This window comes from Leuresthes tenuis, unplaced genomic scaffold (assembly GCF_036924035.1).
Source record: "Leuresthes tenuis unplaced genomic scaffold, fLeuTen1.0.hap1 SCAF_13, whole genome shotgun sequence".
NCBI classification, from domain to species: Eukaryota; Metazoa; Chordata; class Actinopteri; order Atheriniformes; family Atherinopsidae; genus Leuresthes; species Leuresthes tenuis.
This window is the reverse complement of record NW_027325367.1, coordinates 7,253,105-7,278,371: the sequence shown is the minus strand read 5'-3', so window position 1 is coordinate 7,278,371 and position 25,267 is coordinate 7,253,105. Positions and strand designations below refer to the sequence as shown.

The window sequence follows — 25,267 nt, the reverse complement described above, 5'->3', positions numbered from 1 at the left end:
TGTTGTGTGGTGGGTATCATAAATACATACCGTTTAATTCTCCATAAGAGTTTAAGTTTGATGGATGGTGGTGATACAATTTTACTTTGGAACATTGACACAGATCCGCCTCTCTATCCTCTCAGGACGCTCCACTCCCCAAACACACACGCACTTTCACTGGCGAACGCACACCAGGCAGACAGCGGCATGCATTTTTACACATACAGAGTGTGAACTGTGCACGCCTCACCTCTCCATATTTCTCACATTTTGTCGCGCACATGAAAACAAATAAACACCTCCACGGGAACACTGGTGCACTCCCAGTCTCACTTAACTGAGGAGATGAAGTCCCCCAAATCAAAGGAGAGATGCACGACTCTCCGTGGCGTGCGCACACACCTCTGAAACATTCATTAACATCATCCAGCGCATCACTCTAAAAACATCGTCGCACTCACAGTGTTGTATGCGGAGCGTTAAAGCGCAACAAGAATTCAGTCCTAATTTATTCACCTTCTTTAGTCTAAACCAACTCCTCAATCTTTTAACATTTTTTTCATTCTCTTAAATCCCCCTTCACCCTTCTAACTCACCTCAGCGCCCGCTTATCTTCATCACTCGCTGGAGCTTCGGAGCCAAGAAGCGGCTTCACCACCGACCCAACAAACGCCTCACAGAGAGTAGAGAGAGGGAGGACGCAGACGCAGGTTTCTCACTCTCTCTTTCTCTGTAACACACACACACGCACACCAACATAGAGTCAGTCCAGTCAAACATTTTTCTGTTACACCACTTTCTCCCAAAAAAGTTTAGACGCAATAGGAATGCACTTATTTTCAAATAATTTAATGAAAATTGGTCAAAGACCGCGTTGGTTATCAAATATTTAAAACAAGAAAGCAACTGTTGTCTATTCAAATGTATGCTAAAGAGAGACAGAGTCGTATTAAGACTACCACTGTGCTGCATCGTATCTTCGTATCGTTCGTTTTTTTTAAATCACATTATTTGGGGACTGAGGAGACAAGTTGTAGTTTTGAAAGCAGAATGTTTCCCTCATTCTTATTTGATAAATGTTTCAGCGACTCAACACTCATAATGTATCAAATGTTTTAACATTAAGCGACAGGCGACAGATCTGTAGTGCTGGGAGGACAGTTTAGCACCTCTTCCACGATGGAATCATGTTGCTGTAGTATGAGCGAAATTTGGCATCACCTTCTCTGAAAAACAGGACTTCTAGATGATTGTATAAGTCACTCTATGTATCCTTCAGAAATAGTGTCCACATGTCCTAAATGTAGCAGTGTCACAATGGCCCCAGAAATGGTAAGATGGCAACATTTTTCATTGCCTGTCATTTTCTTATTGGGAGTGTTCAGATGATGGGATGCAACCCTGAAAGCATCTATTAATATTCAAGCCTAAGCTTGTATTTTTTATCCCTTGACATATTGCTATTAATATCTAGACCCTACCATGATTTTTTTTTTATGCCCGAACAAATGACTCACAGCAATGTAGAAAGAAAAAAAGTATTGGATAAAATTAGGACTTGGATTTGGACACTTCTCTTTTATAATGCTGTCATCTACCCCTTCTTCCTTTAAATAAGTGTTTTAGAACGTTTTGTACAATATCCCATTTTGAGACAGTTCAGACTGTAAGCTTGTTTAAATTCGATTCCATTTCAAAACGTTGGCATGTTGTAATTTTGAATAGCAGATGAAGGCTTATAGCCCAGAAAACACAGTGTTTCCACAGTTTGTGAGCCTTGCTTAGAAAACTGCTGCAATTTGCGCTGTTGTAGCTGTAACACATTGTGGTGTAAGGCTGTTTTTGTCACAGATGTGCAAGTTAGACATGCTGTATGCACTAATGCTCCCCCATATCATCCCAGATGCGTGCCTTTGAACTGTGCCTTTGAACTCTTTAGCTCAGTGAACTCAACATTCAAGATTTCCTACAAGAATTTAAAATTTTGATTCATGCAGGCCACAGATAAGATAGTTTTCCACTTTACATCAGTTGATCTTAAATGCACCCCGTAGAAAACGGGAATAATGCATTTAATATTAATGCATCATAGTATTTGCATTTGTGGACAGAGCAGCAAATGATTTCCACCACAGAAAACGTGTCCGTTTTTAGATCAGTGTCGTGAAATAATCTTAAATAATAATCACTGTTTTAGGGAGTCAAAACCAAAAGGATGGATGGAGGCCACTCCCTCATTTTGTGTGCATCAGCTATGTGCTTTTATATTATTCTGCTTTTATGTTGATATTATACAACCCTAACCCTTTATATGAGACGCTGTGTTTTCTTCTGTGAGCAGCTCAGAGCTACAATCTCACTCCTCTACAAGATTAATAAACTATCTTCTAATAAAACTATAACTAGTGATAAACGTGTTGGTCAGACAATCAAAACACCACCCTAAGTGTGACTTTGCTTTGTAATATGTGATCATAGTGTTCTCTTGTGTTAAAATATGATTATATGTTCCACTTTTTGTCATTTTTTCCCTCAAAACCTCTGATTTATCCCTTTCACTTTCCCAAGCAAGAAATAAGATAAAGTGGCTATATAAACATTGTACTTTGGTAATTTCCTCTGGATATTTAGCAGTTGAAAGTTAATCTTCCTGCAGGTTAACATATTCATTTATTTCTAAATGCTGCTGTCAGATTTGTCTACCAGTCCAGAGGCAAACACTGTTGTTGCCACTGAACGTATTTCCTGTTAAGCAGCAGGCTTTGTCAGGGTCACAGATGGTGCAGATTTTTAATATTGAAGCTTTGATCTTGTCTATCTCCCTTCCAAAAGCTCCTCTGTCCACATACAACGCAGGCTGTATGAGGCTGATTTCTATGTCAGGGTTTGTGGTTGTACAGATGGGGAGCAGCTTTGAACATCCTTTGCACGGTACTTAAAAATATCTCACAAGTATTACTCCATAAATAACTTAACAGCCCAGTGGTTCCATCAGGAAATAGATGGTAACTAAGTGAACAGTTTAGGATAAATTGAGGAGCCACAGCTCAGTTCATGACATTATTTTGAAGGGATTCTAACATTTGAATGACATTTATCAAATGCAGCTTATGCATAAGTTTAAGCAAAAGGACCATTTTCATTCTATTACATCATCATCAGTTGGAATTACACCCCCCACATATCCACAATTATGTGTTGCAGAAGAGCATTTGAACTACTTTTACCCACTTTTTCATCCTTCTCCATATTGTCATGGCAGTTTACTTTAATGACGCCACATCCACCAGTATCAAGGCAGGATCTTTATAATACTCTCAGATTCTTACTGTCATTTTCTGGCTGAAACCAAATATCACTGTAACAACTTAAGTTTAGCAGGAGAATTAGGTCATGCAAATGAAGGTGTAAAGAGGAGATTAACACCCCCTGAAAGTGTTGCTTCAACAAACTTTTTCAGTAGTTTTACCATTCACTTACTTTACCGTGTTGTCGAAGCTGCACATGTCAGGAAACACTTGTTTTCATCCTGTTCAGTTATTCTTTAGTATCTTATTATAAAATGTACACTAAAACATATATTCAGAAATTAAATATCATGAGAGATTAACGTTATTTTCTCAAGATAAGAAATTTGTTCTTTTATCTCAAATGAAAAAAGGGTTTTGTTGAGTGATCACAAGGATGAAGAGAAATTACAGTGATGAGTAATTCACAATCCTGAGATACTAGGATGAAAATATTTATGACACTTTGTAGCTTTTGCATCTGTGTGGTTCTGAAATATTTAAAGAGACACTGTTGAGACTCTCCCAAAACATTTTTTTTTTGCTTTTCAATCCATCCCACCACGGATTGTAAGCTTTCCTAATGTATCATCCTGAACGTATGCTAGGGTTACATGTCTGAATCAGGGAGCTGCAAGCCCGGCAGTTAAAGCTCTCAGCTGATGGTGACTTTGGCCGAGCAGCGAGGCACATCAAAGCATCTGATGCAACTATGGACCGAGGGAGGAAACTGGGTGCTTACTGCAGACAGGAAGAGTTACACTCCTTCATTTCCTGCATGTGAAACCCAGTCTCAAATTACCCTTCTCAACAGACAGCATGTTTACTGCAGTCCAAGCAGCATATTCTCAGTTAGACTAAAAATATTTGCTGTCCTAATTCAATAAGCTCTTATCGGGACAGAGGGTGAAGGGCCAACAAGCTTCAACAACAAGCTGTTTCTCTCTTTTTGCTTCCTCATGTTCATGCTGCTCTGGACTGTACATACAGTGATAAAAATGGGCATCAATAAGCTTAAAAATCAATATGTGCACTTACAAGCATACCGTCGTCAAAAACATTGATACTAATGGACCGATCGTTTCATGAACTGACACACACACACACATTACAGTTACTCATGGATGGAAGCTATAGCCTTCACTCTGGACCAACTGAATTATTGAGCATCAGTAAACAGGAAAGGAAGTTCCCACTGGAGAATATGTGAGCATATGAGTGTGTAAGTATGTATGAGACGATAAGGGGTTGGGTGAGGAATGGCCCATATTCGGTGCTCTTTTACTGCTACTCTACATCTCTCTTGACATGTGCATATATGTACATATACTTATCTGACAGATGCAAAGACCTTCACTGAGTTTACCCAATTTCTGTTTGATTACATAAATCCAGAAGTTTACTTTTATTGTGTGCACCTTTTAGAGAGTTAAGTAAGAAAAACTAAATATTTTAATTTGAAATTTAAACTGAAAAAAAACCAAAAAAAAGCATTTACAACACTGCTAACTCCAAGTTAATGCTAAACCTAGAATGTTTTCTTTTTGAATGTGACTGGAAAGTTTGACATTTCTAACTCTAATTTGTTTATAACGTGAATAATAGTGGATATTATGATGTTGTGTCTGTTTATTTGTTGGACTTAGTCACGTGACATAATCAAAGTTGGGCAAGAGATTGATTTAAACAGCCATGATAACACATGACATATTTCACTATGTTATTACTTACGTAACAAAACCAAGCAAAAAAATGCTAAAGTTGTGTGTGCTAAACTAAGTGTGCCCTTAATGTTTATAGGGATTTAAAAGGTAAGTAGCTGCCAGGTGATGCTAATCAAAATCTCTTGATCACCTGATCACTAACAAGCATGAATATTTCTAAAAAAAAAAAAAAAGCTGAGGTTTAGCCAGTTTGCTAGTCACTCAGGTGCACGTTAACACAATGCTAAGGATGAAAGACATAGAGAAGCAATTGCTGCTGCCCCATCAATCTGTTAAGGGTTATAAGGCTTTTTCCAAGTCCATCATTCTACAGAGAGAAATATTATTTACAAAGTTGAAAACATTCACAGTTGACAGTCTTCAAAGGAGTGTACGTCCCAGTAAGTTCACCCCAAGGTAATGCTCAGAAATTGCAAAAAACGAAAGAGCCACATCTCAGACTCTACAGACCTCTGTAAGCGTTTTAAATGTTAAAGTTGATGGCAGTGCGCTTAGCAGAAGACTGAACAGGTATAGCTTGTTCGGAAGGGCTTCAGGTGAAAGCCGCTTCCCTCTAAAAGGTCGCATGCTACAGCTCCAGTTTCCAAAGTTGCATCTTAACAAATCCCAAGAAATGTTTGCATGGGTTTGCATGTTCACAAAGCTTTTCGGCTCCAGACAGTAAAACTGTGTCAGACTATTTGAGCACATTTTGACAAGTGAGAAACTGAGAATGACTTTCATGACTATACTCAATCATGATGACATCTTGAACATAATGGTTGTCCAACACAGGCAGACTCGGACGACTCTTTCAGCTCTGTCCAGTGAAACAGCATAATTTCTTTTTCATTCACTTGCTGAGAAGAATAAAATGCAACAACATCTTGGAGAACATAGAGTCAGAGCCACAGAAGCAGCAAACTGCCATGCATTGGCGTACTGTCTACGTTGTACCCTACATATATTCACTATTCATCATCACTATTTGAAAATTGGGGTAGGCTGCAGCAGCCCCCACCACCACCCCCACCCCACACACACACACACACACACACAGCCCTGATGAGTTTAAGGTAGTTATTGTAAATGCTTGGATGGATGGACATGTATTATTCATGGAGTATTCCCAACTGCTTATAAACTGCATACTCTAACAGCTGGCTCCTGAATTCCCTTAAGATTAAACAGGAAGAGGATCCGCAGCTCTGTCTGTCTATGAATAAGTCAGTAGAGGAAATTCACATGCATTCTGAATGTAGGAGTCATGCTGCGATACAATTCAAGATACTGTTATCCTCGATTGAGAGAACCACAGCAATGCTGCTTCATGCTTTTGTCTCAAAAAGCCCAAACTGAACCTGAACATGACAACCAAACATGGAAACAAACATTCAGATATTCATTCATCAATTTTTTTTTTCTTCCAAGGTTTACTGTATTTTAGCCACAACAGGAGCTCAGATGGTCTCTTACCTAGCGTTTTCCTCCAGTTTCTCCAAAGAGATCCCATGGCACTCCGAGGCCAGATGGGATGCATAATCTCTTGTGTGTTCAGGATTTGCCTCGGTGTGCTCTTCCAGTTGAATGTGTCTGAAGTCTAAATAAGACGTACCCAAAGGATCTAAACTGACTCACTGGAAATGCAAAGTAGCAGCACAAATGCTCGTTCACAAACTGTGAAAAAGAAATTCAATTTGATTGATTGCATCTGTTAGAAAATGTTCAGGTGCAAGACAAAAACTCATGAGCTAGATGTGAAAGACAGTGCAGAGGAGGTTGAGTTGGTAAAGAAACTGTACTTTTCAAAAATAAAAAGCTGCTAACATACAGAAAACTTTTCAGCGACCCATCTAGTTTGAAAATCTCTTTCACATTGCAGTACATGTCTTTGTGAAAATGACTAATTGGAGAAATAGCAAATATATCAAAGCGTGTCACTGGAACTGTGTGCAGAATATTCGCAGACAAGACGAAACGCAGACTGACAGGAACTGTATAAATCGACAGACTGCCTTAAAACACACAGGGACTGCTCGTATCTCTGATGGCACCAAACAACAGCGCTCTGCCTCTGAAGAACAAAACACCTCTACTTTCTCCGTCTCTCTTCTTGAGAGCTTGATAAGAGCCGAGAGCTGAAGGGAGACATGAAGGCGTTCGTGTGGGCTGCTGGAGTGTGTGGGATAAAAGCATCAAGGGTCCATATGCAACACAAGCGAAAGACAGAGTCAGGAGATGGCCACATGCTGCTGGTAAATGGCAATGATTAATTCTTTTTTTTAGTCATATGGTAGCAGAAATGAAGCAGACAGAGTCACTTTATAAGTGAAATTCATTCTGTGTTGCACAGCAGAATCGGTGTTATGACTGCAGACATTATAAAGTCCATTTCAAAATTCCAACATATTTGGCTACAAAGTCCAAGTTATTGGAGAAAAATGCTAATTTAGTTTTTTTTTTTTACATCACACAAAGTGAGAAAATCAGGAGTGATCTATTAGCAAAAATGCAATGTAATCTTCACAACTATGTTTTAATCATTGTAGAACTGCTTTGTTTTTTCATTCAGTGGGTTTCTACTGACCAAAACAAGCAAACCAAACACTGACTCTACAGAGGGACTTTTGTGCTTTTACCAGCCACTTTAGATTCTTCTATAAACTTGGACAGAGAACATGAGGCAGTGAGTATTAAATTGGAAGAATTCTACAACTTCACCACAAGATGTCAATAAATCCCACAAATGACTCCTTCCCTATTTAGTCTGTTATTTTGCTGATTCACTCTGGTGCAAAGAGACTTCAAACACAGACATTTGCAGAATTAAATTAGGAGCTTAAAAAGAAAAGAAAATGGAGCCGTTTTTGAATGCAGGAAATCAAAGCACAGTCAAACTTCACAGCAAGAAAGTTTGTGGTTTGAATCTCGACTGGGCCATGTTTCTTCTGTGCTTTCATTAGGTTTACCCCATAGTCTCAAAACATTTCAGGTTAAATGAGTATTGGATATTAAGAAATATTTCAAAAAAGGGATGCTTACCAGGCCAAGTGTGGATGGAAGAGGAACCCAAATCGCTTTGGGGTCTGTATCTCTTTATGTGTATGTCAGCACCACAGAAGCACTCAGTGATGTCAATTTCTGATGAAATTGTTCAGGTTTTAATGGGCTTTGATAATATCACACTTTTAACAGCAAGGAACTGAACAACTATCTCTTTATTACTTTGGTTAGCAAATTCAAGAAGAGAGAGAAAATGTTTTTAATCTTAACAAACAAGCTAGAAAAAGAAATTGGACTTGTGTTGTCAGGAACAAAACGGTGACAAATTTGCTTCAAAAAGTTCTTAATGCATAGAAAAATGATACTATTTGCTGAGAACCAGTTTTAGTTTTTGGTACCATTAACATAACTATTTTAAATTTGTGCTTTTTTTGAAGAAAGGCGACCATTTCCCTCATTAAACCAACTCAGTTATGCTTTTATTCTTGGCTTTTAAGAGCACAGAAACACTGCAGGTTCGCTGTCAATAGACATCAGTTTAGGTTTTCTATAGCTCCCTCTGTAACAAAATCCTTATAAGGAAGCCTGGGTGATTCAGCCCCCATCTTTTCCACCTGTACCAAAGATGACTAAGCAGTGGCCTCCTCCGCATTAAACATCTCCTCTGTACTGGCATCACAGAGATGACTGTGCTGACCTCAAATAGCTCCGGGCATCGTCGCAGGTGGACCGAGGGACACAAACACAGATGGTATCTAATGGTATCATACCATTGGTTTATTCAGAGTAAAAGCTGCTGGCCAAACGATTAATGCAAGGATTCATTGGTAACAATACAGGTGACTGCTTGCAATCACACAATGTTCAAGGAAAACTACAGAATCATTGTGATGATAAAACTTGTGGCAGCTTGGACAGGGTGAAATAGAGCTTATTGATGGGGTTTAAAATTTCAGTTATTACAACACCTACAGTAGTCGTGGACACAGAGCTTTAAGATCACCATCTCTGAAAAAGGGAAGGATTCCAAGTACATTCATTCTTATTCAAGCTGAATAATATTACACACTATTTGAATTTTTGGATGTGCAATCATGTGCAAATCACACTTCGCACATTATTTTAATCTGGTTTACAAATATTAACATAATATGTTAAATTGAATTAACTAATTTGCTTAATATCTCTCTGTGAATTTACTTTTATCAATTTTCTTTGTGTCATTTTTATTTTGTAATTTAAGCTTCTAATTTAAGCTTTTTGATATTTCATCTTAGATACTCAGATGACCTATTATTTTTTATAAATAAAAAAAATGCATAAGAATAGTCTAAAATTAATCTAATATCTGGTTATTAGAGACATACCTTTACACATATTACACATGACATAACTGGCTTCAAATTGAGCATTATTTAACTAAAACATTTAGTTTTTAAATTTTTATAAAATTAATCTTGGTTCAAACTGCATTTAATTTGCCCAAAGACATAGGTAAGAACTTGATACATAATGCTGGACCTTTAACAATGTGATAAAAATTCAAATATTTTGGAGGTCCAGAATCATATCCTGAATCTGTGGCTGAAAGAATTTCAACCTCAAATACCTGAAAATCACAGCGTTTGTAGTCAAGACTCTCAATAAAGACAAACAGAAAATCAGTGAACAAAAGAGCGAGCTGAAGGCTTGGCAGGCTTTGCCATCGTTTCATCAGAAAAGTTATGATTGATTTTAGACACAGCCATTTTCATGAAACTATAAAGGACACAAAATTCTTCAAATTTGATTACATGCCTTTCCACTCAGAAATGCATCACTTATCGTTTCAAGCAGGAACCTCCAACTCATCAGAATAAAAAATGAAAAATTACTAGAAATCAAAATGTGTAAATCATTCTGTGGTTCACTGCAATTTATCTATCAAAGCAAAGAAAATTTGCTTCAAATTGTTTTATCCAGGAACAAAAACTGTAAAATGATATTATCACTCCCTAGCATCTCATTCTGTAGCTACTCCATGAAAGTCTCTTACTGTACTGAAGCCTCTTACTGTCCTCGCTTGTAGCTTTGGATAAAAGACTCTGCTCTCACCTATATAACTATAAGGGAAAATGCAGCTGAGGTGGACTGAGGTAGCTGTGAGAACAGTTAAAATGCAATCAGTTGAATCAATGAGAAAAGGAAGAGTAAGAGCCTGAGGCAGCCACAGGTCAAATCCCAGTCCTCTCAGCCACGCCTCACTCTGCAGTTACTCACTGCAAGATACAATCAGACAGGAGCCGTGCAGGAGACAGGAAAGACAAATCCACTTTCCCCCTGACTGAAAGTCAGCAGTTATCAGTGTGAGAGCCAGTGAGGGAAAATCTGAAGACAATTCGTCTAAAGTAGGCATCAAGAAATCGAGATTTAAAAGATGTTAGCAGCACAAACAAGAGCACATCAAACTGATACAGCATTTCTTTATTTCAGAAACTTTTAATACTGTGATAACTGCAAATGTCTTTTTCATACTTTTACATTTTACAAAGACAATGGATCTGGGATGTAAACAGTATTTTCAGTCCTGTAAAACTTATGGTCCTTTTACAATTGTGTGCTTTATCTCCAGTGAGAGCTGATCAGCTTACTGTTAAGTTTGTTCTTCCTGTAGGAGCAAACGGAACGGATCACGACACACAGTGGTGCAGGCTGCGTCTGAGCTTTGAGGAGCCTTCTGTCCCCTGCTGCAATCACTGACCTCGCAAATTGAGCGTGAAAAACATCCTTACAATACAAACAACATCCAGCCAGTTCTCTCCTGATCAGTGATGTTTGAGGACAAGTTTGGTTCACATTTTGTGAAGTGAACAAAGCACCATCCTCTGTTTGACAGAAGCTGCACTGGCAAAGAATCTACAGAGCAACATCTCGACAAGCTTGCACAGGAATGAATCAATTCACCCTTCTTGTATCCAAAATCTGCAAACACAGTTAGTTCTATTGAACATTGTGCAAAGGATCTCAATAGTAAGATATTACAAAAATGAACTTTTGAACATCTGAACATTCACATTTCCATCTGTCAAGCAACAAAAACAAAGCAGAGGAGAAAAGAATCTGCATGAACTGTAAAATAATGCATCATTCACAACTGAAAAACTGGACTGGTATAGATGTGTTTGCGTCTAAGAGACAGCTGTCAAATGAATGACACTATAACATCTGCACCGCACATTTTGACATTTGGCCATACTTCATTTGAAATACAAAAACCAGAGCACTTTCCATGTACAATTAAATGTAACATTGCCTTCAGTTGGTTTCAATTTACTCATTAAAGCATCTATGTTTTTATGGACAGAACATCAGTGTTAATGGCCAACTAGTTGCAGTCAAATCTTTATGGATTCAGAACAATTATACCAAGAGTATCTTTTCAAACCATCTTTAGGATTTCACGTAACGGGTTGGGTACTGCAGTGATTCTCACAACTGGCCAGCTTTTGAAACATTAAAACCAAATCATCAGTTGACACTATACAGGTGTAACTGCTGTGCATGCAGACTGGGAGGAGATTCTTAAAACAGAACCAAGACTCATGCTAAAAGTCCATGCATGTCTCTGCAAAACTGCAGGGCTGCATGAATTCGCCAGCTATGATCAACATCACACTTCTTTAGGCTTATGTTCTCACTCTACATTCACTTTTCTTGGTGCTGCTCTGTGCTATGCTGCATGACTTTAACTGCATCCATTTAAAATTTATTTTTAAGAATTCAGAAACTGGGGACAGGTAGTGAGGATAAACACCCTGATTGAGACACAAAAGCTTTAATGGATTTGCTGAAAATGAGCTGAATCAACTTAAACCCTCCTGGATGAGTGAATAGCTTTGTGCTTCCAGCGCTTGTTTAATAAGGGCCTGTCGCTCTGATATACATGCATGTAATTAAAGCAAAGGAACACAAAATCCATATACTTCACACACACACACTTTCATCTCCAACTCCCTTTGCTAGCCTGGTTGATTGTATTCGGCTATTTTATGCATCAAACGCATGGCAGCCATTACCCTGCACAAACGGTTGTGAAGCTGAGTAAGCTACTTTGAGTATGAACTTGATTAAAAGTTAAGTGCGTCAAGGGAGTGTGTGTTACTGTACCAGGTGTGTTTATCTTTCAGGATGAAGATGAAGAGCCTTTCCCTTTTATCTATTCACCAGGTGCTATTTCAAAGGCACGTCCCTGCTCTGCTTGGGCGTAAATGACCAAAAGAAGCGACTGTAGGCACGGCTGGACAGGCTGATGTACATTCACACAATGAGAACACGCACGCTGCCAGTAGTGCAGCACCTACTGTAGCTTCCTCATATCATGTTCTTTTTTTCATATACCATATACATGGTTTATTTTTACTTCCTGAAAATATCTCCTTCCAGCAAAAACTGAACCTGAGGAAAACTGTAGATGTTATGCACAAACAACATCCACACAAAATCTGCTCCCTTTACTAAAAATTAACCTTTGATTGTCTCTAAAAGCTGGCTTATGATTCTTATTCCTGTTCTGTATGTTTGTATGGCCTCGTGTTGATGTCTGAGTGATCTCTAAAGAGGCATTGGAAAAAATACAGAGTGACAGGCAGCACATTTACAAATTGTGACATTTTCACTGGTCACCACTAGAGGGCACTGTAAGCAACACGACAGCAGGCATGAGCACCACAAAACACAACATAATGCAGAATAAAAAGCATATTGTCAGGCTTTAGGTAGAATTAAGAAATAAAGCCATTTAAATAATACAGCTAGTGACCACTTGTCTTGAGGAACTAAACACTTATGTCAGTTGTACTGTACGAATATAACAACTCATTTATTGGAATTATAATACAAGGAAATAAATTAACCTCGGAAAAAAGAACTCCAAAGCTTCCCTCCCAAAACTGCCTCTGTTATTTACTATCAGCTGGCCCTCTGTATCCCAAGCAGTGGGATGATGAGCAAAGTCCTCACTTTCCTTTTTGCCCCTGAGCATAACGTTCAGTGGAAAAGGACAAAGACTCTTGTGCAGCAGAGATTCTTGTAGGTGTACCCTCCAAATCTTCTTTTCCCACTTCAAGCTTCTTTTCAGGGATAACACTCCCTTTTTGAGGGAAAGATAGTAGTCCTTACTTCTTCCTATTGCTTTTAAGACACATAAAACTGGGATGGACCAAAGCACTCTGGATCAGTCATGTTTTATGGCACTACTTGCCGATGGCTTTTAGATGTACTCCTCTTTCAGGTGTTAATTTGTGCTGTAGAGACATTAAGGATATTGTAATCCAGATGTGAGTGATAGAGGAGAAAAAAGAAAAAAAAGACTGTACAAACAGGTTTCCCTCCTGAGCAGATGCACACTGATCCTTCTTTATGTCCGAGGCTGGGAGTCCAGTGATTTCCGCTCTTGTTGAGACAAAACACAGGCGCTAAATTCGTTCACTCCATTTACATGCGAAGGAAACAAAAACCTCTCTTGTGTCCTCTAATGTTGTGGGGCTTTAGGTTTATCGTTTGTGTTTGTGCTCCAGCAAATTCTGGATGGCTTGACTAACAGATCTGTCGCGTACCTGTCTGACTCAGTCGTCTTCTTTTAAGTCACCTGGATGTCTGTGCGACCCCGTGCTGGGGCAGCTTTGTTTTGGCACAAAAGATTCTTGTCCTCTTTCAGAGCAGCTGGACACCGTTTAAAAAAATAGCAGGGGAAAAAAGAAAAAAGAAAAAGGAACAAATCAAAATGTGAAAGGCCAAATGTCCTAAAAAGAGAAGACATCCACTGAGCAAAAAATAGCAAAAGAGAAAGGGTCGATTCTTTATTTTTACTTCTGGAAAAAGTGCGAAGAGTAAAGTTGACTTCTTCAGGAAGAAGAGGGAGGGGAAGAGCTTTCCTCTTGTCAGCAGTTTTGGAAAGATGACTTTAGATCGATCATTTAGGAGAGTAAAAATTAGTCCTTCGTGATCTCATGACTGAGATTGAGATTTTTCTTGTATCCAATCCTCAGAACAAGAGGAGCTAAGGTCTCACGTTGATGCCAATGGAAGGTGGTAGAAGGGTTTAGCATTGGGCTAAATGAGTCCAACAACAAGTCTCACCTTGATCCCCTCTGCCTCTTCACCCAAACTGTGTATGCTGATGAGTTGTGTATCTGCTTGTGGGAGTTTAAATTTGCAGGTGGGTCAGTTCATGTCAATAGTGTTGAAAACCCACTCAGTGAACTTCTTGAGCTTGGCAGCAGAGGTCTGGGACTCCTCCTGTAGTCTCTGGTTGTCCTCCCAGAGCCTCTTGATCTGAGCCTGAAGCCGCAACTTTTCTTCTCGCTCCTATAAGAGAAGAAGGGCAAGAGTTAATCTGTAGCTGGTCTGCATGAGTGGGCAATGGCTAGTCAAGTAAATAAGGTTGAAATTGTCTGGTGGACTAAAGTGAAGGGGTGAAAACAGAATCAAACACCATGAAAGAGAAGTTTAGGTGCATGCTTCATTTACAACAAATCATCCACAACATTGCAGCAACACTTAGCTCTCCACAAGTCAACCATTACTTTGCGCACAGTTTCCTGAACTCAAAAAGAACAGCATGGCCTTGAAGTTAATGACTTCACCTGAATGACATCATACAAGTTCATTTTCGATTTGCCTCGCATAATGGCGGATATGTTCACAGTGTTGGAAATTAAATTACCTGTGTATTTTTGTGAGTTTACATGAATATCTCAGGCCTGCAGACTAGATTTAACTAAGCAATTTTGAGGGCAGATTTTAATGAGCCGAGTGACATTTGGAAATCTGCATGACGTACAACAAAAGTAAATCATGAGCAGTGGGTAAGAACATAAATATTTAGGCTTCCTCTCTGTCCAATAAAGAAACAACATGGAGAGAAGCACCAAGACTGGAATATTATCTGTCAGTCGACACCATTTGCGACCAGCTGGGGGTGACTTAAGGAGTTCAAAGTAATGTTAGTTCTCCTAATTCATTGCCATGTTATGCTAGAAGCACTTTCCCACATCTCACACACAGGTGAATGCTTTCTATGAATTGGGAGGACAGGTCATATTAAACTACTGGGGGTGAAAACATTTCAGTGTGAAGAGGTCAAACTAATTAAATCCACAAAGTAAAAAAGTAGCAGCTCAAAACAACTCAAACCTTCAGAAGGCACAGCGGACAAATGATCCCATTAGCTTCAGTCTGGCAAAGACTGTTGTGTGTGGACACCAAAGCCCATGAGTTAATCATACAGAAATATACCTTGATGCTGAACTTAGAAATAAAGGGTCCACCCCATGTGGGCTCAGAAAGAGAGGCTGAAGCTGGCGTTTTAAAAATCTGAATACTTATGGAACACAATAGGCTCTTTACAGAGCAAAGAAAGCGCTGACAAGGAAGAGATCACAGGTGTCACAGGCTGTCATAAGGGTGCATATCTATCCGTCGTCAAATTAGGTGCGTTCGAATCCACCTTCAGCTGACTGTATGTGCTGACAAGAACTGCTGGCCGTGTCAGAGGTGGAGCGTAGTCGCTCCCAACAACAGCTGATATCATCAAAAACCAGCATGAGCATAATTTTGAGGAGAATTTTTAACGAGAGCACGTTCAGCCTAAAGGGAGGCGAAATATAAATAAAAATGTTAACTTGGTTCGGTATTTATACATTTCATACCTTCTGAAAACTGCCGAACTCATTCAGGAAGGAGAAAAACATGCTTCTGACATTTATGAATCTAGATCTGTGAATAAATTATTTGATAATAATCAACCAATTACACATCATATTTTGTCTTAACGTCAATCATAGCCCAGAATGTGATGTCATTATATTCAACCTTGGGTGACTGAGAATCTTTTTCTAACCTTCAGTCTTGAAAAAAATTGTTTTCTGAACGTATAATATTATAATAATAATAATATTCACCATTCATTTATTGGATAGCATGAAGGACTTTTTGTGCAATTCTCATTGAATGAAAGTCATTTTTTTAAATTCATTTTTGTTTACTGTCCATCAAATGTCCAATAGACCAGAGGCCTCTCACTACCCAATCACAAAGACATGAAGACAAAATGAATGTTATTTCAGATCAGAGTTGTATGAAATGAATTTTCCATAGTTTATAAATTAGTTTTCAGTAAAGGAAGTCTTGCTGATGAAATGTTGACTTAATGGGAAGTTCAGTCCACCAGAAATCAGACAAACCTGCCCACAACATGCATCAGAAATTTTAGATCCAATATTAAACCAGAAGCAGTCATCATTTATAACCACTTTATAATCTAATTTCAGGCTTCAAAGTCGAGATAATCAGAAGATAACTGATGTGAGAATATAAATAAAAATATATCATGCATCACTATATCAGTGAATCTTTCAGCCAATTCAGGCAGAGTTGTGCTGCATTGAGGTAGATCTCAGCTGGTGCAGCTGATGGAAGGAAGCTGCAGTGCCTTACCTGGGGCACCTGCAGTGCCTTACCTGGGGCAGCTGCAGTGCCTTACCTGGGGCAGCTGCAGTGCCTTACCTGGGGCAGATGCAGTGCCTTACCTGGGGCAGCTGTAGTGCCTTACCTGGGGCAGCTGTAGTGCCTTACCTGGGGCAGCTGCAGTGCCTTACCTGGGGCAGCTGCAGTGCCTTACCTGGGGCAGCTGCAGTGCCTTACCTGGGGCAGCTGCAGTGCCTTACCTGGGGCAGCTGCAGTGCCTTACCTGGGGCACCTGCAGTGCCTTACCTGGGGCACCTGCAGTGCCTTACCTGGGGCACCTGCAGTGCCTTACCTGGGGCAGCTGCAGTGCCTTACCTGGGGCAGCTGCAGTGCCTTACCTGGGGCACCTGCAGTGCCTTACCTGGGGCACCTGCAGTGCCTTACCTGGGGCAGCTGCAGTGCCTTACCTGGGGCACCTGCAGTGCCTTACCTGGGGCAGCTGCAGTGCCTTACCTGGGGCAGCTGCAGTGCCTTACCTGGGGCAGCTGCAGTGCCTTACCTGGGGCAGCTGCAGTGCCTTACCTGGGGCACCTGCAGTGCCTTACCTGGGGCACCTGCAGTGCCTTACCTGGGGCAGCTGCAGTGCCTTACCTGGGGCAGCTGCAGTGCCTTACCTGGGGCAGCTGCAGTGCCTTACCTGGGGCAGCTGCAGTGCCTTACCTGGGGCAGCTGCAGTGCCTTACCTGGGGCAGCTGCAGTGCCTTACCTGGGGCAGCTGCAGTGCCTTACCTGGGGCAGCTGCAGTGCCTTACCTGGGGCAGCTGCAGTGCATTACCTGGGGCAGCTGTAGTGCCTTACCTGGGGCAGCTGTAGTGCCTTACCTGGGGCAGCTGCAGTGCCTTACCTGGGGCAGCTGTAGTGCCTTACCTGGGGCAGCTGCAGTGCCTTACCTGGGGCAGATGTAGTGCCTTACCTGGGGCAGATGTAGTGCCTTACCTGGGGCAGCTGTAGTGCCTTACCTGGGGCAGCTGTAGTGCCTTACCTGGGGCAGCTGCAGTGCCTTACCTGGGGCAGATGTAGTGCCTTACCTGGGGCAGATGTAGTGCCTTACCTGGGGCAGATGTAGTGCCTTACCTGGGGCAGATGTAGTGCCTTACCTGGGGCAGCTACAGCTACCTTGACCTCGCAAGGCTTTAATGTCATGTAACAAGGTGACGTCTTATGTCACTATTGCTCATAAAGCATTGCAACGTAAACAACAATGGTGGGCTATGATTGAAAAAATGTTCTCAAACACTTTAAAAACAAAATCACCATTGGTTGTGTAAAACTTAAGCCAATATTAAAGCAAGAAGACACAAGTTATATCAAACAGTTGGAGGCTCTGCAGTGAAATGTGTGTCAGTAGTTAACAATGAGCAGCAGAGTGGATCCAAAACAACAGTGGTCGCGTTCAACAGCTGAGGGTGTATTTCAGATTGAAAAGCAAATATTTATTTACACCCCTGCTTCACCTCATATGCAGATCAACTGAAGCTCTGTGAACACATGTGTGATTGTGTACTGTGTATATGGTCTGTCTTACCTTCTTCAGGTCCTCCTGGAGCATCTTCACCATGGCCTCTAGTTTCGTCACCTTCCTCTCAAGCCCGATGTGACCCTCACTTTGGAAAGAAAAATACATCTCATAAGGATGGTTTGTTAATGCAATCAACCACAGAGAGTGAATAGCTTTAACAGGAAGTGGCGATCTTAGGCACATCATTTGTCAGAACTGTAAGTGAACATGTTAAATACCAGTGTTTATTCTGACAAACTGACTCATTCTGTAAAGACAGAAATAACATGTAAAAATAGTAAAGGCTGGATGAGTGACCTGGACGAGGGTCGTGACAGGGGAGCAGGCTGCAGCTCTATGTGGGGCTGCTGGGGACTGGAGGCACCACTGCTTCGGTGGTTTGAATCCCCAAAGACATAACTTCTCTGAACTGGGAGGAAACAGAAATGGCATTAACAGATAAATGAGTGTGCGTTTGTTTGTATTTAGTAAAAGTATAAATTGATTATTTTCCTTACTATAGTGTGTGTTTCTCTCATTCTCAAAGGTACTGGCCACATCCACCAGGTGTGTCCACTCTAGAGAACTGTCCCTATCTGAAGATGGGAGGGGCATCAGCTCCTGAGGGAGAGGTCCACGATGACGCTCCACCAAATCCACCAATGATGTGTCAGATGCTGAAAGGTCACCTGTTCATTTAAATTGTGATAAGCCTGACATGTCAAATTAAAATCTCTTACTTCTATGACTACTATGCATTTCTAGTCAAAAAGGGGCAGCAGACACACATCTGAAACCACACTGGCTTTCAGCTTATTTTTGTTCTTTAATCTTAATAAACCACATACATGAGTGTGAACCTGTTACACTTCTTGTACTCCTCCGTTTTAAGCCAATGAATAAATTGATGAATTGAGAACTATGGTAACTGAAGATGGTGTTTAGGAAAAAGAGTTCCTATGAGTTCTATAACCACAAATAAAATATTATAAAGTGGTCAAAGCAGATTTAGTTATACAGAGATGTGTTTGTTAAATTCATCAGACACGTTTCTGTAACAAACTCAGTGCCATTTGTTGTCAATGTGTTGAAATACAACAAAAAGAAAGCTATTCTCTTGTCCCCTTTCTCACCATGGAGTTTGACTCCCAGCTTATAGGAGGGCCGTCTGAGAGGCACGCCACGGGTGGTGGGGGAGCGCGGTAGGGTGGAGCAACTAAAGAGAACATCTGCGCCAAGTACTGGTTCAGTCACGGAGTCACTCAGGGAGGGGAGGCGCTGACCACGATAGATGCTCTCATCAGACAGGGTACGATGGAGTGAACGGCGGCTCAAGGGCTGGCCAGGCTGTGATTTCTGGCCATGCTGTGGAGGGTACAGGGTGGGGGTGGAGAGTAAGTTTTACATTAAAATTCATGATCAAGCACAATCTGATTAAACAGCTGTATTCAGTCTGAACTCTGACTTTTTTTAACTACATTTAAATATACACAACAGCTGAAAGACTTATTCACAACTTCAGAGTGTTTTCAAACTTCATTAATGATTGACGTTACCTACACAATTTACACTGACAACACAAAATCTGAAAGGACTGTCAGAAGTGCTGAACAACTAGCTGCTATGTATTATTGTTTTCAACTTAAAAAGGTAGGACTACCTAGAAGGAGACCAGAGCAACTCCATTTAACAGTAATATTTGATGAAATGTAAAAGCTAAGTACAACACCAATGTCACTTCTGTTTTTTGACTGTCTGGAACACGACTCCATAAAAGTACCTTTTCCTTATGTTTTCGTGGCGGTGGGGGACTGTCGGGAGTACTGTGCCTCTTCACATCTTCTTCTATAGTAGATTTTGCATGAGGCTGGGGTGAGTGCATGTCTCTGAGAGAAGGCCTGGCTGCTGGGGTTGGAACCACTTCCCCTCCACTCTCTCCTGGAGATTTCCTAAAACAAACAGACAACAAGATTGTATATGTTGCAGATGTATTTGTCTAATAACCCTCAAAAACAAACCAAAGTGGTCATTTGGCTTCAACTGTAAAGCATTTCATTACGAATAACATTCCACTCATTTGCAATACTTTCCTCAGCCACAAGGAGGTAATCAAGTAGCACCCATGGTATTACTGCTGGGAAGCATTAACAAAAAAGAGTGGGTGGATAAAATGTGATAACAAGTAAATGTAACAGGATAAAATGTACCGTTGTCTCATATGCCAGAGCTGCAAAGAGTAAATGTAAAGCTCACTTTTGTCTTCCCAGTACAGATAAAGGAAAGCAGAAAATAAAGTTCTGTTTGTGTCAATATTAAAGCAACACCGTACCACAAAATGTAGAAATGGATTGTAAATTAACTGCACTCTGTTTCTGTGTCCCTGTAATGGAATGAAGACCTGTCCAGGGTGTACCCTGCCTCTTGCCCAATGACAGCTGGGTTAGACTCAAGCCCACCCCGACCCTAAATTGGATTAAGCGGGTATAGAAAATGAATGAATGTATAAACTGCACTTGCCATTGCAATCATGTGGCCCCTCCCCACAGAAGCTGCTAGGTTTAAGGTAAAAAAGTTGCACATACCAGCCCCATCTGATAGTGGCCAAATCTCAAATGCTTATATAATATCCCACTAACTTTGTAAGAAATATGGGTGTTATGATCAATGACCACTTGTTGTATGATCACTGTGTTAATTGGAAAAGTCACTTAGTACTTTACAGCCTAAGAAAAATTAGGCCAAAACTGACTCGCTGTAACCCAACTTCTTGTAAAAACCATGGTTATCTCTTGCTTCGACTACAGCAATGCTCTTCCAGCAGGTTACCCAGCATGCTCTGTGAAGGTCTTACACGTGGTCCAGAACCTAGCGGTGCTTCTGGTTTTTACTCAAAAAAAACTTACTAAACTAAACTAAAACTTACTAAAAAAAAGGACACATATCACTACACTACTCACTGAAATCCACTGGCTGCACGTGGCTGGCTAAATCAAACTCAAGCCATTAATGCTTTCCTGCAGAGAGACTTTAAGGTCTGCACCCAGCTGTCTGAACTCAGTGATGCAGGCTTATGCTCCTTCTTGAATGCTTCACTCCTCTTACAAACAAAGCCTTGTACTGCCACGGCTACACAAAGAGCAATCTAAATATAGACTGTTCTCATTTGTGGTTTCACAGTAACGGAATAAGCTACCAAATGCTATCAAAGGTGGGGTGTCCCTTTCAATCTTAAAAAATCTCTAGAGGGACATTTTGGGTGTCATGCACCAAGCCGACAACTGGTCGTCGGGAATGTCTAGTGAGTCTGTGACCATCTGTCTCTCTTAGGAATGTAATGAACTGTTGGTTCTGTTGGACCCCATTTTGGTTTTCTCAGCCAATTTGTCATGTTAAATCACCATCAGAGAGATCACTCTGACTGGCTGTTCAGCATAGAGAATAAACTCTGCAGTAAGTTAAAGCAGCAAAGTTATTTTTCAGTGCATAAAGCTTAAATGTTTTAATAAAAGCATACATGTACAAAACGATCCCAAGATGTGTTAGTTAAAACTAAAATGCAGGTTTTCGAGTCAAAAATACTTTAAAATAGCCGGTAACTGAGCTAAACCCATGTTGGATAATAAATCCTGAGCAAATAATGGTCTATCTTTATACAAACAATGTTTTGTTAACATATTTTGCCCTATTGAAAAAATGATAGACTCCAGCTCAATTCTGCACGGCACAGTTGTGTCTTCTTGCTAATGCATACATTGTACATTGAAGTTGGCTGTTGGAGGTTGTCTTTGTGGTATGTTCAAGTTTGAGAAGTGCATCCTCCCCAACACTGCTGATGTTGGAGAACATCCTCATACAGCAAACCAACGTGAAGAAGCAGCAGGGATGAGATGCCCCCTGCTGCGTCTCCTCACATCACCCACATTTGAACAAACCGAAAGGCTCTTGAAAACACAGTACAGACTAACTCCAACTGCTGGCAAGAGCATACATTCTAAAAACAGTTTAAAAACTTTTCTTTTTTTTCTGTATCTGTATGTGTCTCTTTTGGGACATGATTAAAGGTTAGTCAACAGGTTCTTCACTCCACGTGGCCACATTGTCATGAAAAATGCTTCTTGTTTGGGAGGAATGAAAATGGAATTTGACATGTTGCATTACCAATTGCTTTCGGTCGTCATGATTGCTTTCCTTCTTATGCACTCATTCGCTATGCAGAATAGCCTATGAGAGTGAGCTCTCACTTACAGACCCCATGGGTACTCACTATGTTGAATGAGCTGAATAGATAGAAAAGATAAAGAAAAGTAGAAAAAACCTCGATGAGGTCCGACAGTGCAAACAGGGCGTGGCACAATGCTTCAGCCATACCTTAAGGCCAGTTGTTGGCTTGGCGTATGAGAGCTCCAAGACTTATCTCTTCATAGAGCACCTTCTCTCCTGACAACTTTAACTCATTAACATGCTTAACTTGCACTTAATTCTTTGTCTCTCTTTTAAATAGAGTACTTAATCCTAACACCACCGTTTCTGATTACACAGAGACTCGAATGTTGCACTTCTAAGTCACTTTGGATAAAAGCTTCTGATAAAAGACTAAATGTAAATGCAAGATATCAAAAACAGACTATGGCTCCCTTAAGCAAGATATTTAAATCAAATGAGCTCAAGTGCCACAATGAGGATTTTTGTTGCATGCACATTAGTTGAGACTACAGATGAAAACCAGCTATGATGTTTTTACTATGTTTTCTTCATGTGTTCTCACTTGCGCGTGTCTCCAAAGTCAACAGAATTGATGGTGGAGCCAGGTTTCCTCCAGCCAATCAAATACTTGGATTGAGCTCCCTGGCGGGGGTAGAAGCTCTTGGGCCCAGGAGACACTGAAGACTGAGAAGAAGGGGAGGTTGCTGAGGAGGATGACTCTTCTCTGGGAGAGCTGTGGCCCGAGTGCCTGGAAAAACAACAGAGGTAAGAGAGATTTTTATTTATTCTGGTCTCCAAGAACACGTACATTATTAAGTTAAAGATGGAAAAATGTATCACCTGCAGTCAAGCTAATCCTTGCCTGCTCCCTCTTATTACCTTATCCACTACTTTGACTGAAACAAATGCAGCTTAAATGTCGGACAGATGATGCTCAAGTCAAGCACCGTAACTCTATCTAAACTGCTGAAATAAACTTGCTCAAACAGGAAAAGGTGGCCACTGGAGTTCTCTCGGCTCAAGACACCAGCTCAGCTACAAAAAGTAGGACATGTGTTCCACATTTCCTGAGGCTTAATGTGGAAAGATAAGAGGGAATTAAAATGACTCTTTATGCTTAGTTTCCAGAAAAGCCATGCTGAGAACTGTCTAGTATGTGTTTTTCTTGTGCGAAGAAATATTGGCATTAGATGCCACAGCTGGAAACATGCTGCAGAGGTCAGGCGCACACTGTGATGACAAACTACTTAATGGATTGGGTCAAATCTAAAATCAAGGCAGAAACAAGTTGAAGCTCTAAGATCAAACTTTTAGTCAGTAAACAGTTATCTATTTATCACCGATGATGCTTTCACATTTGTTTTACCCTGCACCATATATCTGAAAGAGGCTTTTTGCAAATTTTGGAGTGTATGCCTTTGGCTGCATGCTGGTGGATAGATGTTGACTGCTGACAGGCAGTTCAAAGTCTACAACAATAAAACTTACAGACAGCAGTAAGGAAAGGAAAACTATAAAGCTAAGTGGGCTGTGCAAGTTTATTTCTGTAAAACACAGCACCCCGATTGTGTTGGCCATCTGCTTCATATGCTGGTTACCTCTGCCTCTGGCTGGATCATGTCTCTGTTGGGGCAAACAGTTCTTAAAGAGGAGTACAAATTAATATTTTGAGTCAGGACTAGCCTTACCTTTCCTAGGCCTCAAGGTCAGACAATATGTATTTTGGTTTGAAACACTAAATTATGACAAATCACTTGTGTTTGAGCTAAAAAAAAACAAAGATTTTACATGAAGACTGACCTCGAGTGTACTCCAGCATCACTCAGACTATATGTACTGCTGTCTCTAACGAGGAGATGAGTTGGTGGGCTTCGACCCGTGCCTTCCAGGCTTCTTTCTCCTGGAGGGCCAGGAGACTCTGCAGCAGCAGGTGACCTCTCAAGCATCCTGCGCCCTCCCTCGGTTGGACTGTGCCATGGAGATCCCGAGCGCTCTCTGCTTTCTCTGCTTCCACTGGGAGCCAGCAGTGAGGTGGTGCTGCCGTGATGGGAGTGGGGGTGAGCATGTTGTTGGGCCCCATAAGAGCTGGTGTCGATGCCGCTGTCAGCTGAGGCACCCTGGAGGTAACCTCCTCCTCCCAAACCATTGGGTTCTGGTTCACCTTGATCACCACTTGAGCCTCCACCTGCCCCTAGTTCGTACCATTTGTCGCTGTCACTGTGACCTCCGCTAGAAGCTGTGCTGGATAGAGTGTTACTGCTGGAGTGACCTGAGTAAGGGCCATCCGACTGCCAGGGGCAAAGAGAAAATTAAAGAACAAGAGGAAGCGAGAGTTGAGTGTTTCTATGCCAGCGAAAACATCAGTTATCATGTAATCTAGTGACACCACATGACAAGAATGGAATATCATATGATGTTATAAAACATCACTTTGTTATATAACCTTATTTAGAAAGAGGATGAGATTAATCCACATGCTAGCACAGATTCAGTAGCCCAGACAAATCAAGAGGGTTTACTGAGCATTCAAGCTGTACTGTTAGGAGCTCTGATGCTGGAAGTATACTTGAAAAAAAGTTGTTAAGTCTGACCTGGCTGCCCTTCTTTGGGGACAGGTGGATGACTTGCTCTTGTCTCTGGATGCGGGGAGCTCCTGAGTATCCCTGACCAGACTTGGAAACTGGGGCCTCTGCAATAACATCACACATGGTGTGAAACACATGGACTGGCCCCTGTGGCCAAACACATGAGCAACCATGCTTCCAGGAAACTCATAACATTCACATTGTTTCGTTCTGCTTTTGCGTCGTACATTGTACCCAGGAAAGTTGTCATCAAAGGAAACATATCAAACAAAAATGTGTCCCCTGTTAGTTTTGTTTGGTCTGTGCAAGCTGCACCGTTTGAGAGAATGTGCATGTGAATCTAAAAGAAAAACTCAGTATAAATGGGACTATTGTGTAATTGTGTACTTGTTATGCAATAAAATGCAGAGAGCACGCTGTTAATGACCACAGCAACACCAGAGTCAGATGTGGTAGTGTAACATCTGCTGGGGTGAATCTAAAAATGTAGCTTCTATCTCA

At 40.9% G+C, this 25,267-nt stretch overlaps 3 protein-coding genes across 6 annotated transcripts in view; all 3 read right to left on the bottom strand.

Annotated features, from left to right (window-relative positions):
* Window positions 1–723, bottom strand: part of rgs6 (regulator of G protein signaling 6) — a 73,065-nt gene extending 72,342 nt beyond the window's left edge. Inside the window, exon 1 of the mRNA XM_072362585.1 lies at window positions 579–723. The gene's annotated coding sequence lies outside the window, so the exon portion shown is untranslated. The remainder of the gene's footprint in view (window positions 1–578) is intronic.
* The window catches only part of srsf5b (serine and arginine rich splicing factor 5b), a 161,824-nt gene that overhangs the window by 1,440 nt on the left and 135,117 nt on the right, over window positions 1–25,267 (bottom strand). The gene's annotated exons all lie outside the window — the stretch shown is intronic.
* Window positions 10,420–25,267, bottom strand: part of sipa1l1 (signal-induced proliferation-associated 1 like 1) — a 76,315-nt gene continuing 61,467 nt past the window's right edge. For 3 of the 4 annotated variants that reach the window (XM_072361673.1, XM_072361672.1, XM_072361674.1), the window contains 9 exons: window positions 24,773–24,870; window positions 23,982–24,469; window positions 22,744–22,929; window positions 19,759–19,927; window positions 19,112–19,343; window positions 18,497–18,667; window positions 18,297–18,408; window positions 18,006–18,084; window positions 10,420–14,320 (listed from right to left, as the gene is read on the bottom strand). In XM_072361673.1, coding sequence (XP_072217774.1) covers window positions 14,177–14,320; window positions 18,006–18,084; window positions 18,297–18,408; window positions 18,497–18,667; window positions 19,112–19,343; window positions 19,759–19,927; window positions 22,744–22,929; window positions 23,982–24,469; window positions 24,773–24,870 — 1,679 coding nt within the window. In that variant the 3' untranslated portion in view covers window positions 10,420–14,176. The remainder of the gene's footprint in view (window positions 14,321–18,005; window positions 18,085–18,296; window positions 18,409–18,496; window positions 18,668–19,111; window positions 19,344–19,758; window positions 19,928–22,743; window positions 22,930–23,981; window positions 24,470–24,772; window positions 24,871–25,267) is intronic. The other variant, XM_072361675.1, reaches the window with a different exon arrangement.